Source organism: Pleuronectes platessa, chromosome 8, assembly GCF_947347685.1.
Source record: "Pleuronectes platessa chromosome 8, fPlePla1.1, whole genome shotgun sequence".
Taxonomy (NCBI): Eukaryota; Metazoa; Chordata; class Actinopteri; order Pleuronectiformes; family Pleuronectidae; genus Pleuronectes; species Pleuronectes platessa.
The window spans coordinates 12,858,930-12,876,353 of record NC_070633.1 but is presented as its reverse complement, the minus strand read 5'-3'; the positions used below and the strand labels follow the sequence as shown (position 1 = coordinate 12,876,353).

The 17,424-nt window shown below is 44.5% G+C and overlaps 1 protein-coding gene across 3 annotated transcripts; it reads left to right on the top strand.

Annotated features, from left to right (window-relative positions):
• The first annotated feature begins 944 nt into the window (after positions 1-944).
• On the top strand, positions 945-17,417 carry LOC128445867 (synaptopodin 2-like protein). Of its 3 annotated transcripts, none has more exons than XM_053428750.1 (4): positions 945-1,005; positions 5,054-6,361; positions 10,445-12,504; positions 14,374-17,417. In XM_053428750.1, exons 2-4 carry the CDS (start codon positions 6,193-6,195, stop codon positions 15,541-15,543), a joined length of 3,399 nt encoding a protein of 1,132 aa, XP_053284725.1. In that variant the 5' UTR covers positions 945-1,005; positions 5,054-6,192; the 3' UTR covers positions 15,544-17,417. The 3 variants fall into 3 exon arrangements, with proteins under 3 accessions (XP_053284725.1, XP_053284723.1, XP_053284726.1); XM_053428748.1 differs by having other exon boundaries at positions 953-1,131; XM_053428751.1 differs by lacking the exon at positions 945-1,005 and adding an exon at positions 4,893-4,952.
• Positions 17,418-17,424: the final 7 nt, after the last annotated feature.

Below are 17,424 nucleotides of genomic sequence, written 5' to 3'. Positions count from 1 at the left end.
ATTTCGATTTTATCCCCTCTGGTAAACTTTGTGTAGCCTGCTGTGAACCACAAGTAATTGCACCAGTAAACATATACTGAAAGGTCACCAGGATATTACTCTGGGTGGTACATATTTTCCCAGCCATGCACTTGTAATCAAGTGCTCACGGCCAGAGCCTCATCTCACTGGGGGGCCTTTGTGTTTTAGGATGTAGGTAACATTTAAAAGATTGGTGCAATGTATCTCTACATGTCTCTGCACAAGACTTTAGATGTGTAAATCTAAAAGACATCATCATTTCTGAGCCTCAGACTCTGTGGAGCGAACCAGATGTTACTGTTGGACTCTATGTGGCTCTTGTGGGATCTTTTGAGTCGATCAATGTTTGGAGATATTGCATTTTATTGGCCAATCTAAGGATCAACATCCCTGCAGAGAGGCGAGAGATTCTGTACTATGTGCCAGAGTGTCCATGAGTTACTGTCCTGAGCAATAAACACACAGTAAAAAAGCTCTATGGGGTCTCCATACCTGGTGTTTCTCTGAAAGAAAGAGAATCTTTTCTGTGTTTTATTATTTAAAAAGAGCCAGGCACTGCATCAACAGATTCTGTGGGCTTTAGCAGGAACTTGACTCTGTCATTTTTCCTGCATAGCCCTCATTCTTTATTTGGATATGTCTTTCCAGAGGTGCATGGCGGGAAAAATCACAAGGAAAAGGGGGCGAGGGAACAGAGTGGGGCCCGCTCGCTCCTCGACATCCCCGTGTTGAATATGAAAATATATTATGGCATAATGTGTTCAGTATGCAAGCTTGAAGGAAACCATATGAAAAAATCCCAGACAAAGAGCCTTCTGTGCTCCAACTGACCCCCCTCCCAACCCCATCCTTCGTCTGTTTCAACTGAGGGAGTGAGGGAGCAAGGGGGAGAGGTAAAAAGGGGGAGGCGTGTGTGCAGGAGCTGAAAAGGGGCAGTGCTGTACACTCTGGCTGCCTCACACAGCCAGACCCACTACAGTACAGGTGAGCAGCGTGACAACACCAGCAAACAGGAAGGAGCACAAAACCCCTGGAACTTTATCTGCTGCTGTGAGACTGTGAACGCTGCAGGCGTTGTCACCTGCAGCCCGTTACATTTGTCCATTTGGGGTAAGACATTGTCTTTGTTTGCAGAAAGAGAGATGCAGAGAGGGAAGCAGGGAAGCAGGGAACTACAGCAGAAGAGGAGGGAAACTTTGAAAGTCTTTGTCTGTGCAGATGACAAACATCTGTGGCTGGCTGCTGTGGTATTTTTTTCCCTCGGTGCAGGCTCGCAGACTTGCAGAGAAAGGGGAGTTGGCTGGCCACATTAGCACCGTGGTCACTGATATCTGAGCCCATTGTCCTGACTGTGTGGAGCCTGGGGTTTAGCCAGGTTATAGAGTTGAACTGCACTGTGTAACATTAGAGTGTGTATCTAATTAAAGACCTGGCTGGAGACTGTATTGACTTACGCATATAAGTAATTGCTTCCTGTTAACACAACAGGTGAGAGCCATTAACTGCTTTACAGGGGGGCGATGGCAGGTTCTATTCGGCCATATGTTACTTTGCATATATTAACAAATTATTCCCTGAAGATGCTTTAAAACTTCAGCAAACTTTTTTTGTCTCCATGTGAAGAGAAAAACTGCTAAAAAGTCAGTTTTTGCAAATAGATGCTGGTGTATTTATATCACTTGTGCACAATTTACATTCCTAAAACGTGCTTGAACTTCCTTCCTTTCATGTCTAACAGTTTTCAGATTATGACTCTGATTGTTTTGGAGTGTTCCTCCCTCTTGGCACCGGATCACAGACACCAGAGAAAAGTATTTATCTCTGCCTCTTGAAGTCCTCCACCTGCGTCTCAGACAGAGTAGGATGAGCAGCCGCACATGAGGCTGACACTTCATCACAAGGTTCTCTGCTCTGCATGATTTATGAGTGCACTCGCCGGATTTTTGAAAAGAGAAAAAGGGAAAGTATAGAGTGGAGAGAAGAAAGAGATATTTGTGACTTTCATCTGCGTCTGTGCCACGCAGAGCTTTTACATGTCAGTCACCAGCCGTGCACAAGTCGAGGCATGTCGACTATCACAGACTCCTGAGGAATTATGATCCAGGAATGCCAATTTTGGAGCACTATCCAAAATTATTTTGCACTGCTGAATGACTCTTTTGTCTTAGCAAGAGGAACAATGGAAGAGAGAGAGAGAAGGAGCAGTAGGCCCTGGTAAAGCCTTTTTGCCATTTGCGGCAGAATGGTAATTTTTCTCTGGCATGCCAAACTGTAAAGGAGCCACGCACCGCAGACACACGGCAACTCTGCCCCTGAGGGACTCAGTCATAAAGGTCTGCATGCGCTCTCCGGACCAGATGTCTCATTGTAAGCTTTGTTGTCTGATGCACTTCAAAGTATCAGTGGCTGGAATGCTCACCTGACATCCATACATCTCACATTTAGTGGGGTGCCAAAGTCTGGGACAGCTTTCCCAATCAAGCTGGACACATATTCCAGAGCCACAGATGATGTACAGATGTTATACCTGAGGCGAAAATACACACATAGGATTTATTAGGTGACTGACATGCTTTCAACAGGTCGGCCGTTGATTGCAGATGTGTGATAAATGTAAAACACTACGGCCACAAGGGACATATGAGTGATTATGGTTTGTGCTGCTGCCAGAACATTTCCTTTGTGTGTCACCACTTTGTGAGACATGCTGCAGGGAGCTGTGGTGTACATTTTGCTGTCTGCATATGAATCCGTCACGTACTGACGATGTACAGGAATTCTGTGATTACACTCTAAAGTGGCCTACGGGCCAAACTGTAAATGATATCCTTGGCTCCTCACATGGAGGTCAATGGGTGGCACAGGAAAAGTGTGTGGGAGCGCAGCAGCACAGGTGGGCACTGTAAAAGTACCTTTTGAACATCAAGGTAATTGAAGGGTAGAGGAGGGGAAGAGGAGAGCTGACATCAGGTCTTAGGTATGCCGGGTAGATAGGATCACTTGGAGCAGGGGAGATATCACGAGTTCATCTGGATGAAACGCAACACGCAAGATGGAAATTAACAAACTGGTCCAGATAACAAAAAGGAGAAAATAAATAACAGATTGTTGCAGTTGTGGATTTCGAGTGTCCATATGCTGGTGTTTTGTTTTCCGAGCCAGAGCGATTATGCATCTCTGCTGATGTCGGTTTTAAGTTTCCTACATCTGTTCTCCGTCCAGCACTTAATAAATATTGTCAGATTGCATTGTAAAACAATAATTAAACTATATTGTAATCAATCTGCTGCAGCAGTTGACCAGCGGGAACCCCTTGATACATGTTCACCTCTGTTCCTGTTGATTACATTGACTTGGGAAGTCTTGGAACAACAACTGTGTTTAAAGTAAATACCATTAAAGCCATCGGGGGTGAAAACGAAAACGAATCCAAAGAGAATGTTTCTGACTCCAGATGATATCCAGTTTGATCCCAGTATAGATAACACATCTGGGGGAATCAAAGCCCTGTTGTCAGAAGGGGTCTAAACAATAGCAGCTTTCATCTTGTCTCACTTGACACATTCACACCAGTAAGCTGAACTGTGGAGGATATTTGTCTCCTCTCTGCAGGGAGGTGGGGCTCTGTTGTGTTTGGGCCGATTGTCTCCGGAGGAATGAGACTGTCATGACCCAGCAGTGGCGGATCTGCGACTTTACTGGATTACACAGAGGTCCTAATTATAAGTCAAACTTCCATGTACAATTCCTGATTCAGTTAGGGGCACATTCAGGTCCGGCCATGTTACTGTAAGCTCGATAGCTCTGAGCAAACATTGAGTATATTTTGAAAACATTGGTTCTTGTTCAAGCACATTGTTTACAAAAAAGCATAGAAAATGTATATTAATGAAGACAGAACAGGGGCACTTAAGGGGCCAATCAGATCTAGGCCATCAATGCCCCCATCCCCCAGGGTGGCACCCCTGGATCCGCCCCTGTGACTCAGCAGTCATGTTGGAGAGTGTCTCAACAAAACACAGTCTTCAAGGCATGCAAACAAATTCACGGAGCTCACAAACCTTGAGAAGAGACGGACGTGAGAGTGGTTGCTAGGCCCTTGAGAGACTAGACAGTTAAAAGATAATGATTATGTGCGTCGTCCTCGGCACAGGCCACCCACTCCTGAGTGTTACAGCGGTGACTCATGAATGAAAACAAATGCAGCCCTGATCATTTTCAAGGAGAGGCAAGTCTGATCAAGGACAAGGACGTGCGAACTCTGGTTTATCATTTGCAAACTCTGCCAGTGGGTCCTATTAGCTTTGAGGAGGGAAATGTGACACTGTGGATCTAATGAAATGCTTTATCCGATAAGAAGAAGGAATGCAATGGATGTCTCTGTGGGACACTCACATCTTTGTTTGTCTCCTCATATCGTATCAACAGGCGTGGACTCAGATGACACTCATTATTTGGCAGATTTCATACAGATTTCTGACATTCAACTCTTAGTGAATTGTGACCTTTCTTCCTTATTTGGAGTTTTATCATATCCAGACTTTTATGGCTGCATATCTTCATTTCCTGCTACACCCTTTCGGCCCATCTAAAGTTCAAAATGAGGGCGCTAGTCTTCATCTTTAAAGACATGCATTGTTTTCGAAAATAAGTTTAGATTTGTGCGTTTTGGAGTTCAAGCTGGGCTCATTGAAAGGGTTAGATGAGCCAAACTGCGTTTCCCCATTTGCCAGGGTTGCCATCTGTAGAAGCTGCTGCTTCTCAGACGGCACAAAGGTCAGGTTTTTGGACTGCTTCCTCGAAAGCGTCATCATAATATTTTATGTCCTGTACAAAGAAGTGGGTTGAAGCTTGTGTCATTGTTCAAACGATGATGGTGGAGAATGAAGCAGGGTTCTTGTACCAGCGGTTTCCCAAACTTCTGAATAGAAGTAATATCTAGGTTTTATCTGTCTAAATGTCACATTTGAAATAACATGACTGTTGACATTTGCATTACTTGAATTAAACCTGCTTATTCCTCTGTTCCCAGGTCATTCTGCGAAGAAAATGGACGTGGAAATGTATTAAAGACCATTTATCAACCACTAGCTACACCAAACGGAGAACTGTCTGAACATCAGAAGACAGATATCCACTTTGTTTTCTTTACTAGAAGCAAAACAAACAAACCAAATCTGTGGGTAGCAGCAATTGACAGCTGAATTACTGAATTCATGATAACTCCCTGATTCCTCAATCAGCAAAAGAAATTTCCTTCTTGATTGTGGTTTTGTGAAGAAACACAAGAAAGACATTGAGCCAGTGGAGGCTGTATCTGGCTTTACTGTATAACTAATAGCACAGGAAACTTCAGTAAAGCAACACTAACTGGCTGCTTTGAAGCTCTGAATACAAATCAGTCTGTGGAATAACCTTTCCAGAGCGAAATGTTATTCCTCGCATGCACCTAACAGCAGGAAGCGCCCACATACACAGTCCCCCTACACGTCACTGCAGAGTTATGATCTTCAAGATAAAGGGCAGACCCTTTTCTCCGAGAGAAAAATAATCTCCGTGCTGGAGATACGGATGCAGACGAAAAGCATGTTTTGGTGACCAAAATAGCAGAGGAGGAAGAGCAAAGTCTGGGAAAGGAAGAAAAAAAAAGGAGAACTAGAGAGATGCAAATAGAGAAGCCTGGACTGATTCTCACCCGTCTTTGCCAGATTTTGAACAGAGCAGAGCAAACTTGTGCAATTTTCGTGGCAGTTATCCACGGGAGCTCATCCAAGACACATTGGAGCTGACCCGGCTGGGAGGTCCTGCTAGACAGAGACTAATACTTCATGAAGACCAAAGCGAGAGCAGACTTCTTCCATCAAATTTCAGCTGACTACAGAACAACATTTGGAGGCATTGTCGCTGAGAGGGGAGCCATGGCCGGAAGAAGCAAACTGGAAAGCTGAGCCACTTCTTTCCTTGTCCGCCCTTTGGTTTGGGTTCTTGTGTTCGTAAACTTTTTTCACTGCCTGCCAGTGAGGAGTAAAAGTTCCCATCTTCCAGCTGGATCAGTGGCTTTGTCTTATCAGGAGAGAAGATTGACCTGACTGGAACTAAACCGTCCCATTTCCCACTGCTGCGGGTGTTTTTGTTTCTGCTGCAGCAGGAGCATTTTAACTGTGGGTAGCAATGGAGATGAATAAGGGACATGCATCGATCAGGAGAGGGGTGAGCTGGAGTCCAGGAGGACAGAGGAAACCTATCCAGGCAACGGAAGAAATGCACACTCCCGGGACAGAGTGCGATGCATTATGGGAGAAGACAGGTTTCAACGAAGAACATGTGAGCCGGAAAACAAGTAAGTGTTTGTTTATGTGGCATTTCTGTCTTTATTTGTGGAGCCCAAGCAGTGTCATGAAAGTGCTCTGCTACTCTGTTACTCTGTTACTCTGTGACTCACGCTGTGATGCTACATCATAACTTGAACTGTTGTTTATCCTATTCTCAGAAATCGTACGGCTGAGGCATCGAATAGAGAAAACAGGCAGCCCTGTGTCAGCATGCGTCTACTTGACGCATGCTGTTAAAAATGCAAAAACAAGGCTGTCCTACCACCAATGGAAATGCAATCAAGCATCACTGCTAAAGGGCAGACTTCAAATACAAGACAGCCACTGACAATAATGGCCTAACTTCTGGGAGAAGCTGTTTGGAGACTTTTTCCAGACCTTTCTATTTTTCTGTCACAACTGCCAACTCCAAAAGAATGAGAGGAGTTAACTCAGCGCTGTAATAACACAGGATCATTATGTAGTTAAGCAGCAATATTAGAAAACAATATGGAGATATTATTACCTCTGGGCGGTGACGGGTTTGTCAGACGCTGCATTCAAAGAGCATAAAGCAACATTGTGGACATTGTGCTGTGAGGAAGCAAAACCGAAAGGTTGTGGCCATTAAATAATTGTTACGTTGTAAAGGCCCTGATGAAGATCTCCGGCCTCTGCACCTATAAAGCACTGTTCTCATCACTCATTACCCACTAAGTAGTTACCTCAAGTTTAAAAGAAATCCAGATAGCAACACAAAGGCATACAAATCCACAGCACCTCTGCAGGGAACGTGCATTATGCACGAAAGTAACAATATGAGCAGCGGGGCTCAGTTTCCACCCCTGGGCTGGTGTTTTATTTCCCCCACGGGATCCACCCAGGAGTTGGGGTCAAATTCAGCCTGGTGAGATCCCAGGACCTCCAGTTAATCCTTGTCTTTCCATACGGCTTCACACATCACCCACGGGAGCCGCTGTTGTCACCCCGCACAGCCATCGCCCGGAGAGAGATAACATCCGACAGGGTAATCTGACCTTTGATACACAAATGCATGGTTGGCCCCCTGACTTAAATCCTCCGCTTTGGGGGAGTGTTCCCATCTCTGGGATAGGACCAAGGGCAGATGGATCTAGAGAAAGTTAGAGGTAGGGGGAGTTGGACAATGTAATTTAGAGGGTCTTGCATCATCCATGGAAGGCTGAGTTTTGTCTCGATTGGAGGACGGGAAATTCCTATCCTGCACTTGCAGGTTGGAGCTCATGGCCCAGAGGACTCACAGAAGGGCAGAGGAAGCACGTGAACACACATGGCGCTGTCCAGACAGACGTGCAGGGCAGCTGAGGTGCATGAGCTCTGGTGTCCCAGTGGTCTCATAAGCTGGAGCAGCCTGTATCTCTGGCTTCCCTCTCCACTTCAAAGACTTGAACCAGGGTCAGACACTTGCCCGCCATCACAGGATATTAGACAGAGATAAGACCACCATTGATTGGACACCTCTCCAGAGCTGTCAAAACAAAAGTGTCGTCTGCGTGCAGCTTCGATACTTTCTCCACATGAGCACTGTTTCTCAGAGGCAAGTCTCATTCTTTATAATAAGTGCTCGCCCAGTGGAGATGGTGGTAACATAGAGTTTTAAAGAAAGTGCAAAAGTGCTGGAGGCTGAATGACGGACAGCACAGCCTCCAGCTACAGCCCCCTCCCTCCCTCTCTCCCAGCCTGCCTGCCTGCCTGCCTGTGTGCTGGGCTGCGGAGGGGATGAAACCCGATCCCGTGGCTCGGACTCGGTACAGAAAGGGGGTGTGAAGCTGAATCAGACGCAGTTAGATTGAAAACTCTCTGGAAGTACTAGAAAACGGCGGAGCTCTTGAGTTTTGACGTGGAAAAGAAGGTAAGAGATTAGGCACGGATGTGATGACACAGGGAGAGGATTATTTTCTGGGGATGAATCAAAAGTGAGGAGATTTTTGACTTGTCTGTTTGTGGTAAAAAATTATGACTTAAGAGTATGTTGTTTTTGTATCAGATGACATCAACTAAACTGTCCATAAACTTTTGGTTTGTTTTTTTCCCCTCACAACTAAACTTGAAGTTGAAACTAACTTATTTGTTTATTTATTTAATGCCCTGTAGTGATCTATGATGTAATTTTCGGAAGAAAATTAATTTATTTCAATCAGATTGATCTCCAATTTTTGGTTTTGATTGACCATCCCATCTGGAAAATTGGCATCTGTCATTCAATAATTACCTAGTTATGTACAAATTAAATTGAATTTACTCTAAGAAATTGGGGAGAAAATGATACAAATCTAAATTTCATAAAGGGTATCACTTGTAGTTTGGTCACTGATGGCTTTTGCACCTGCTGTTACTTGATAAGAAGGTCTGGCTCACAGCAGAGGTAGATGTTTACAGTGAGGACATCTCATTTCATGTCTCACTGCTCAAGTATATAGTCAGGGCAGCATGGTTTACAAACAGTAAATGGCAAATAACAGTTGTTATTGGGACCTGCAAGCTTGTTATTGACAACCCTGATAAAAGCATCTGAATATACAATCAGTACCTGTGCGACAGGGCCGCCTCACGTCTCTGCTGCAGCTTATAAAAGACAGTGATTTATGCTCATGCCAATAGCGCTGAGGGGAGTGCTTGTTTAAAAGGCTGTGCGATGATGTTTTCATCCTTGTTATATTGTTATCACATATATATCTAATGGGGTTGATCTATGATATCCCTTTTAGTGCCACGCTCCATCTTTTCCGCTGTAGTGTCAGGTTGATTGATTTGACACAGTTGAAACGGACATTGATGGATTTCCCTTCAGGCGTGAGAACAGTCAGAGGTGTCAGTCTATGTTTGCATAAGCAACGATAACGTATATATATAATCCAACTGGGCCCCATTGTCCCTCTTTAGGAATAAAAAGAGTAGGTTAAAAGTGACATAATGAATTTGTGCTTGTGTACTTGACAGGAGATTATGTAAGAGACAACTACAAAGAGTTAAACAAATTACTCTGAGGGCAGACTTAAGGTCTGTAAAAATCAATGACTGAAGCATATTACTCTTTTTACTGGAGGGAATGATTATTAGCTTTAAACTCTGTGCCGGGGAAAAAATGCATTTAGAATGCACACTGTGTTACTGTGACTGACACATGATTACACCATAAAATGTTGCTGTCTGGATCCATCACCTCATTAAATGAAAAAAGAGACGTGCCTGGGGGGGAAGCTAAATATCTTCCACCAGCCTGAAAAAAAAGATGCAGCTTTGATTTTCCTCTCATGAACTTTTAAGCGCAATGCAGTCACTATATTTAAGATTGGGAACACTTGATTGTATAGTATGTTTATAGACAGCAGGCGAAAGATGTCATTTTTGGAAGCTGCAGATTGTAAAAAATGGTCTATTAAGGGTTCGAGCTGTTGCGTCGCACAAATTAACTCCACAGAGAAACCAAAGGCATGTTGGAAGCTCAGGCAGGGAGTTTTTCCTCAGCGGCGGAGGAATGCTCAGGGAGGGACTGCTGCAGATGGCAGAGGAAATAGCTCCGCTGCCTGGAATGGAGCTCTTAAGCTCAGAAAACAAACTTTCAGTTTTAACACGGACATATTTTAGCTCTTAAATTCAATGCGGTCAGCGAACTGCAGAATTTTCGGCCCCATAGAAGACAATGACCCAGATTCTTTCTCTTAGTGACTTGCAACAAAAACAAGCTTTTACAACTTTCCTATTAAATTGTTTATTGGAAATGTTTCTGTCTGTTAGCTCTTTGTCTACACCTTTTTTTTCTCGCTGGATTGGAAGAAATGAAAAGTACAGCGAAGAATAATAAAAAAAATATGGTGCAGAGACAATTATGTGGGTTTAACAAAGAAATTCAATCCCAGACTTGTTAAAAAATGTGTCCCTGTTGGTTGTCTCTATTTGTATATAAAAGCCCTGTGGTGAGCTTTAATTGGATGTTGAGGGAATGCTGTATGTTTAAATAGTATGGTTTGGGTCTGTTTGATCATTAATCGAACATCTCTATACAGAAAAAAAACAACTAAAGCCATTGTTCCTTTTATTGAGTTGTCCACTTTCTTTCCCTTTCACCTCAGATTTGACCCGCAGCGCCAGTTTATCAGAGAAGGAGCTCAAAGAGGCTCGAGTCAGGAGCCAAATCATTGCCGCCCAGCTCACTGTGCCTTCCAACTACAGCTCCAGGGGCGTGCAGCTCTTCAACCGCCGCAAGCAGAGGGTCAACGCCTTCACACTCGAAAGCTGCGGAGAGGGCTCAGACAAGGACAGATCAGAGAATTTGAAAACTGCCCCCTCCAACAAATTGACATGGGCAGAGAGGAGCAGTGAGGAGAACGATAGAGATCTCAACCTGAAGAATAGCGCCACCAAGCCTCTATTCTCGTCACCTGTCAGTGTACCTGGAGTAGGTCACATCATGGAGGAGCCATGTAAAGATTTCCACAAAGAGGAGTTGGAGGATAGTTTTATCCAGGAGAGACACTTCCTGCCTGTCAAAGAGGAACAGGAGGAAGACGAAGAGGCGAGAGATAAAATCCACGAGGACAAAGTCATGGAGGAGATTCCCCCAGGAAGTAATAATACTGATCCAGTCATGGTGGGGCATGTAGAAGAGGAGGCAGGGATAAATGGGGGGCTTACAGGGCCGACTCCCCGCGGAACGTTTCTTAACGGCTGTCACGGTGCCTCTGGATCAGACAGGGCGTTTCTGTCCACATCCAAGCAGACAAGCGCCATCATCAACAGAACTGCCAGGCCCTTTTTCTCCCCGCCGACGGTGCAGTCTCCAGAAGCAGCTAGCCCTGTCATGAACATCCCCCCTCCTCCTTCCTACAACACTCCTCGTCTGCCTGCTTACGCTGCTCCACAACCCGTGGCCTTCTCACCTCCACCTCCGCCTCCATCGTATCCCACGCCTCCTCTACCGGCCTTCACAAACCAACCGCCGCAGGCCTACTACTCCAGTCCACCTCCGATGTCTCCTGTGATGTCGCCTTCTTCCCTTCCACCATCTCAGTTCCCTGTTTCTTCTGTATCTAACTACCCACCAATGCCTCATTACGGCCCACCCAAGGCCCCAAAGCCCTCAACATTCGTTCCGCAGCCCTTGGAAGAGAGGAGGCCAATAACAACGATCAAAACAGGGATACTTGAGGAGGGTGCGGCTAAGAGGGCAAGTAGGAAATCAATGTTCACATTCAAAGAGAAGCAGGTGGTCGCTCCGAACCCAGAGCTGCTGTCTCTGGTGCAAGGGGCTGATGACAGGAAGAAGCACGGACATAGATCTGTTCCAGAGCCAACATCTGAGGAAGAGTTACTGGCTCTGGGTGCAGAGGCCTCCAACTTCCTAGCCAGGGAAGAAGATAGGAAAGATGAGGCTAAAGCACCAGAGTGGACCTCCTGCCTAAAGAGCTCCAGGACCCGACCGAGAGAAGAGCACAGGCCAGAACAGACCCTCACAAATGTCTCAGGAAAGGGGGCTGAGCTGTTTGCCAAGCGTCAGTCCAGGATGGAGAAATATGTTGTTGATAATCAGAAAGCAGGTCAAATGAGGTCCCCGTCTCCCACGATGTCTCTGCCACCATCTTGGGTTTACCCATCAAACATGCCTGGGAGAGTCAAGGCCATTGCCAAAAACTCTGAAATGAGCACTCAGCTTTCACAAAACCTAAAGGCCCAACAGGAAATCAAGCAGAAACCGAGGCAAAAAGCTCCAGCACCACAGCCGGTTCCGGAGCCGTTAGAGAATGGATGCTCCAAGCTAGAGATGGACCTATCGAGGCACCGGCCCTACCAGATTAACTCTTCCCTCTTCACCTTTAACCCCGTTAAAGACCCCATTAGTACGCTACCCAGAGGAGCACCACAGGCCAAGAACATGATCTCCACCCAGACCTTCTCAAGACAGACTTCCTTGCCCCACAACCCTCCCTCTCACATCCATACCCATTGCATGTCTCCTCAGCTGCCTCTCAGTCCCCCAGGTGTCGAATATCGGTCTAATCCTCCAGCTCCTGGGCAGCCCAGGATCAGTTCTCCTATGCCTGCCTTTTCTCCAGAGCGAGTGTCCACTCCCCGGTCAGGAGTCCAGGCACCGAGGCCAACGTTTTCTGCCAAGAGGGCAGGGATTGCACCACAGGTGTGGAGACCCTCTCTGTATCACTTTTAGAATGAAATGTCATTAGAGGGATTGGGTCTTTTGTAGAAATTATGCATGTGATTTTAAAACTCAATTTCATGTGGAAGGCTTTAAATTTAAAATTGAATGCACTTTTTTCTTAAACTTACGCATTCTTCTTATGCCTCTTCTTTTCTTTGTACTATCTCCTGCATTGTAGAGACATCATAGAGTTGAATCTTTTTAGATTTGAAATGATTGAATCTTGCAATATAGTGTAAAATACTTTCCCTATAGATACTATAAGGTGCGTATACCAAATTGAATGTCATATTCAGATTTTGTTAAATAGAATATGGAGGTGACCATATAATTATCTTAATTTCCCTTTTGTTTTTTTCCACATGAAGATCCTTATCCTTGGTTAACATTTTTCAAAAGCGCCTTGATGGAATCAGATAAGTTGCTGAACCCAAAAGCTGCTGAGCACGTCAGCACTTCCATTCTCGGTGCCTTTCAGAAAATCATGAGAAACAACCTCACACTCTTTCCACTTTGTCTCCCAGTCCTGTGGTCACCAGGGTGATGCTGCTTCACAAAGCACTTTAACAGATGGTCTGGCATCTGCTTTATGATCTATGATTTGCAATTTAATGCTGCTCACTGACATGAGAGTTACAGCTAGAGAGCTCCTTTTATGTCTTTATGTCTTCAGGGTAATACACTGCGCTTTTCCGCCATTTTTTTGTACCGTAATATATGGTACATGGTGTGTACTACTTTGATGTCTCAGGCAGGCTGCATACTAATTTGCATCAAAGATCTACATATTTATTGTTTTCGTGGTAATTCCATATGTATTTTTCCCAGGATGTCATCAGTCAGGGTTTATGCACGTTTCAGTTTTTAAAGCTTGATATACTCTTCTCTTCTCTTCTGCGGTTATCTTGTCCTATATGATTGATTTACTTTGTGTTAAAGTTCTTTCCTGCTGTGATTAAACTTTTGTGCTAACGCTGTGCCGTGAACTCTCTCTCCTTTTTCTCATTTCCTGACTTCATGCACTTCTTTCAGACTTTGACTTTTAATATTAACTCTTTGTTATTTCCTTTTTCTTTCTTGCAATCACTCTAACTACTGGCACAATATAATACATGTAACACGATGGTTATGTAAACAGATTATTTACACAAGCAGCCAGGTCTATTTTTAAAACAGTATGCGACATTTAATGCTGAAAAATAAGCTCAGCTCGGCATCGGAAGATATTTTACACTTCAGTTTCTGGTTTATGTGTGTTTGGTTTTGTTACGTCCTCATGGGCTCAGACTTTCAGACAAATGATGTGAACCTTGACCTGGGTCTTGTTTCCCGCACAGATGCCTTGACCTTTTGAAACATGACCATGTCTTAAAAGATCATAACCTGCCGGGATACTGATCTGAGCAGTTCAGACTATAACTCCACTGACATGTCTTCATATTATTATCCTGAGCAAAGACTGTTAGTTCTTGATTAGTAGGTGTATTAACAAGGACTGCCAAGTTCAGGTTAACCACCTGAGCAAGGCCAAATTACAGTAACCTGAGAGAGACACTGAAGACCGGCCCTGGCTGTGTACACTGGCTTTAAGGAAACTGAAACAGCAGAAGGGAACACACTCAGATGACCTGCCTTTCACGGGGGACTCAGACTGAACACATAAACACTAATTCATCAAAATAGATTTACTTAGCATCAAATCAAAACCTTAAAATGGAATTATTCCTATGTTGTACAATAATTCCACTCTCTTATTTTGTTAATTGTGTGTTATATTTGTGTATGCATGTATTTGAGAGCCTGTCCTACTCCTAAAAATGTAATTATTTATTATATTTGTGCCTACAGACGCCAAAGGACTCAACCCCAGTTGAAACCTCAAGTGATACTCCCACACCAACCAGGACACCCGGTCTCACCAGACGTTTCAGCAGCCCGGAGGGTCCCGCCTCAGGACCCTTGACGTCAGGCCTCCAAGTGAGTCGCCCCTCCACCACCGCCTCCAGCTCCAACCGCTCATTCACTTCCCCTGTATCCACTCCCAGGGGTTCTAGATGCCAGTCTCCTATGACCAGTCAGAATATCCAGTTTTCCACTGTTAACGCAACCACAACAGTCAGACCCTCGCAGATATCTGCAGCCACCTCCCCACGCTCACCTCCTTGGGGGTCGAGATGTCAGTCCCCGATGGTAAGCCAGAATACTTCCACTGTCGTCTCATCCAGACCCTCCCAAACACCTACAGTCACATCTCCCATCTCAGCTCCTTGGGGCTCGAGATGCCAGTCGCCAATGGTAAACCAGAATACTTCCACCGCTTTCTCACACAGACCCTCCCAAACAATCACAGCCACATCTCCCATCTCTCCTCCCTGGGGTTCGAGATGTCAGTCGCCCATGGTAAGCCAGGTTACTTCTGCTGTTGTCTCACCCAGACCCTCCCAAATAATCACATCTCCCATCTCTCCTCCCTGGGGTTCACGTTCCCAGTCTCCAGCCCCCTCGCACAACAGTTTATCCTTCACCTCCACCAAACCTCTGTACACATCCTCTGCCGCCTCCCCTGTTCCCCCAACCAAAGACAGTCGCTGCATGTCCCCCATTGTTAATAACTTAGACTCAAAGGCCAACCATCGCCTCCTGGCCAAGAACATCATCAACGCAGCCAAACGTAAAAACAGCCCGTCCCCTGGCGCACTGAGTGGTCACAGCCTCCCCATCTCACCGCTGGGAAGTTCGCACCACGGCTACGACTGTCACAAACCGCCCACAAGCCCCTTCCAGTCGCGGGCACTGGGGGCCCGGTCCCCGCCCTTCACCAGCCCCCCGCCCACTCCGACACAGAGGATCTGCTCCCCTGTGAGGCTTTACAACACTCGCTCCCTCACCGACTCGGACGCCTCTGTTGAGTCTGAGGACTCGGGCCTCCGGTCGCCCGGACACTCCTACAACACCTGTCCCCGCGGCTGGGGCGGTAGCCTGAGGGTGAAGAGGAGCAACGTCTCCACTGACCTGTGAGGGCGTTTACAGGATGTCCATTAAAGCATAACCACACTTTCCACAGACTTTCTTGCCATTGGATCAACCATTAAAAAAGATTTTCTGATAAAGTTTCACCCAAGTTACTTTTCTGCAGCTTTTATTGCCGGTCCTGGCCTATGATTAATGTATTGAGGTAGTTTTAGTATTTTATGTGACTCACATTCATATTCCGGAGTGACAAGAACAAGCTTTTTACATATCACAGTTGATGTGGCTTGTATGCTTCTATACATATCAAAAAATGCAAAGACTCAAACTAACCATAGATTTGAATTCACTCTAAATGACTGTTACACTTTATTACATCTTCACCACACTTTGACAGTGTCTGACTATTTTAGTTGAATAATGTCAAAGTAAAGGGCTATTGTTTTGAATATTATTAATGAATTATCATTATCATTATATTTACTGGTCTTGCAAGAGGAGAAGTGGAGGGAAGTTTTAACTTTTAAGGCAAAGAAGGGACAGGCAAAGTCAAAGTGGTGTTGATACATATCCTAATCGACTATACAGTACTTTGGTTGGAGGCACTCTCCTTGTTCTGTATTAATAAAGGATCATATTCAACAATCCAGTCAAATCCTGATGAATATCGATGTAGATGATACTAAGTTAAATAAGATTCCTTAATTTTTCCTTGACAAAATCACAGGGGTTGGTAGGTAGGACACATGGCATTTACATTAACATACATGGTTAAAGTATTCACTGCAGTTTATTATTCATTTTTAATCAATGGAAAGTAAAAAATATGCATAACTATCACAGTGCAATAATCAGTTTAACACAGTGTATATTATGTTGCTTTATGTGCTGCATTTGCTGAAATGAATGTACGGGTTACAGGCAGGTTGACAGAGAATGGTAGATTGAAGGTGGTGTTGAGAATGAAGAGTTATGTGGTTAGATGGGACGAAGACACGTCACTGTGGCCATGTTTGAGGGAAAAAAAGATTTCAAGGGGTTATTTGCAAATGTTTAAGGATTGATGACGAACAATTGATTTATCAAATGTTAGCCGAAGACTTGTGCAAAACGAATGGCATATTGATTGTAAAAATTATTTTGGAGACTGATGTATGTGTGCCTATTTTGTGGATTTTACTGATCACAAATTTTCATATCAGTGATGTTATTCACGAGGGGATAAACATGTAAGTTGTTAAAATGTTGTATGTCGTATGGAATATTAATCCCAGTGTTTGTGAGAAAAAGATCGGAGGAATGACTTGTACTTTAAACACATTTAAATACATAGTTTCTTTTTATACTTGATTTGCACTTCTGTTCATTCCATTTCAGCCGCCATGTTTGCATTGTTTCAAACCCGGATTGCTTGAATGAGTGTCATTCACAATAAGACCAGCAAATAAATATCCTTCCGCTAAAAAATAAGAACATTCGTGTACTATGCAACGTGGTGAGAGAGCTAGAGCTGTAAACATGGCCGCTGCTTTCACATCACAGCTTGTTCCTTGTTTCAAATGTGGGGAGAAACGAAACCCATCTTAGCCAATCCGGTACCAGCACACACAACAGATCATTCTTTCATTCCCTGACATGCGGGGGCCAAGAGCATCAGCACATTTCTAAATATTTACTTCAGTGTGTGTTTTGAGTGGCAGGGACACCTGCTCCATGTTGACCTGGCTCCTTCAGCACGATGGAGACACTGTCATGGATTGATTACAATCTGGTTCACCTCTGCAGTTTTTGCAAGCTTTTCCTTTGGCTCTGTGATTGCATTCCTGAATTGTATCAACACAGCTCATGTTGAATTTCATTTACTGTATCGTTTCTGAAATAAGAATACAAAATAAAAAGTGATGACACACCAATTCAAATCATTTCTAG

Bases quoted from the DNA above. Each gene is read 5' to 3' on its own strand.
- LOC128445867 (XM_053428750.1), top strand. From the start codon at position 6,193: ATGGAGATGAATAAGGGACATGCATCGATCAGGAGAGGGGTGAGCTGG. The intron at 6,362-10,444 runs GTAAGTGTTTGT...CTTTCACCTCAG, and splicing joins ACATGTGAGCCGGAAAACAA to ATTTGACCCGCAGCGCCAGT. The intron at 12,505-14,373 runs GTGTGGAGACCC...TTGTGCCTACAG, and splicing joins GGGCAGGGATTGCACCACAG to ACGCCAAAGGACTCAACCCC.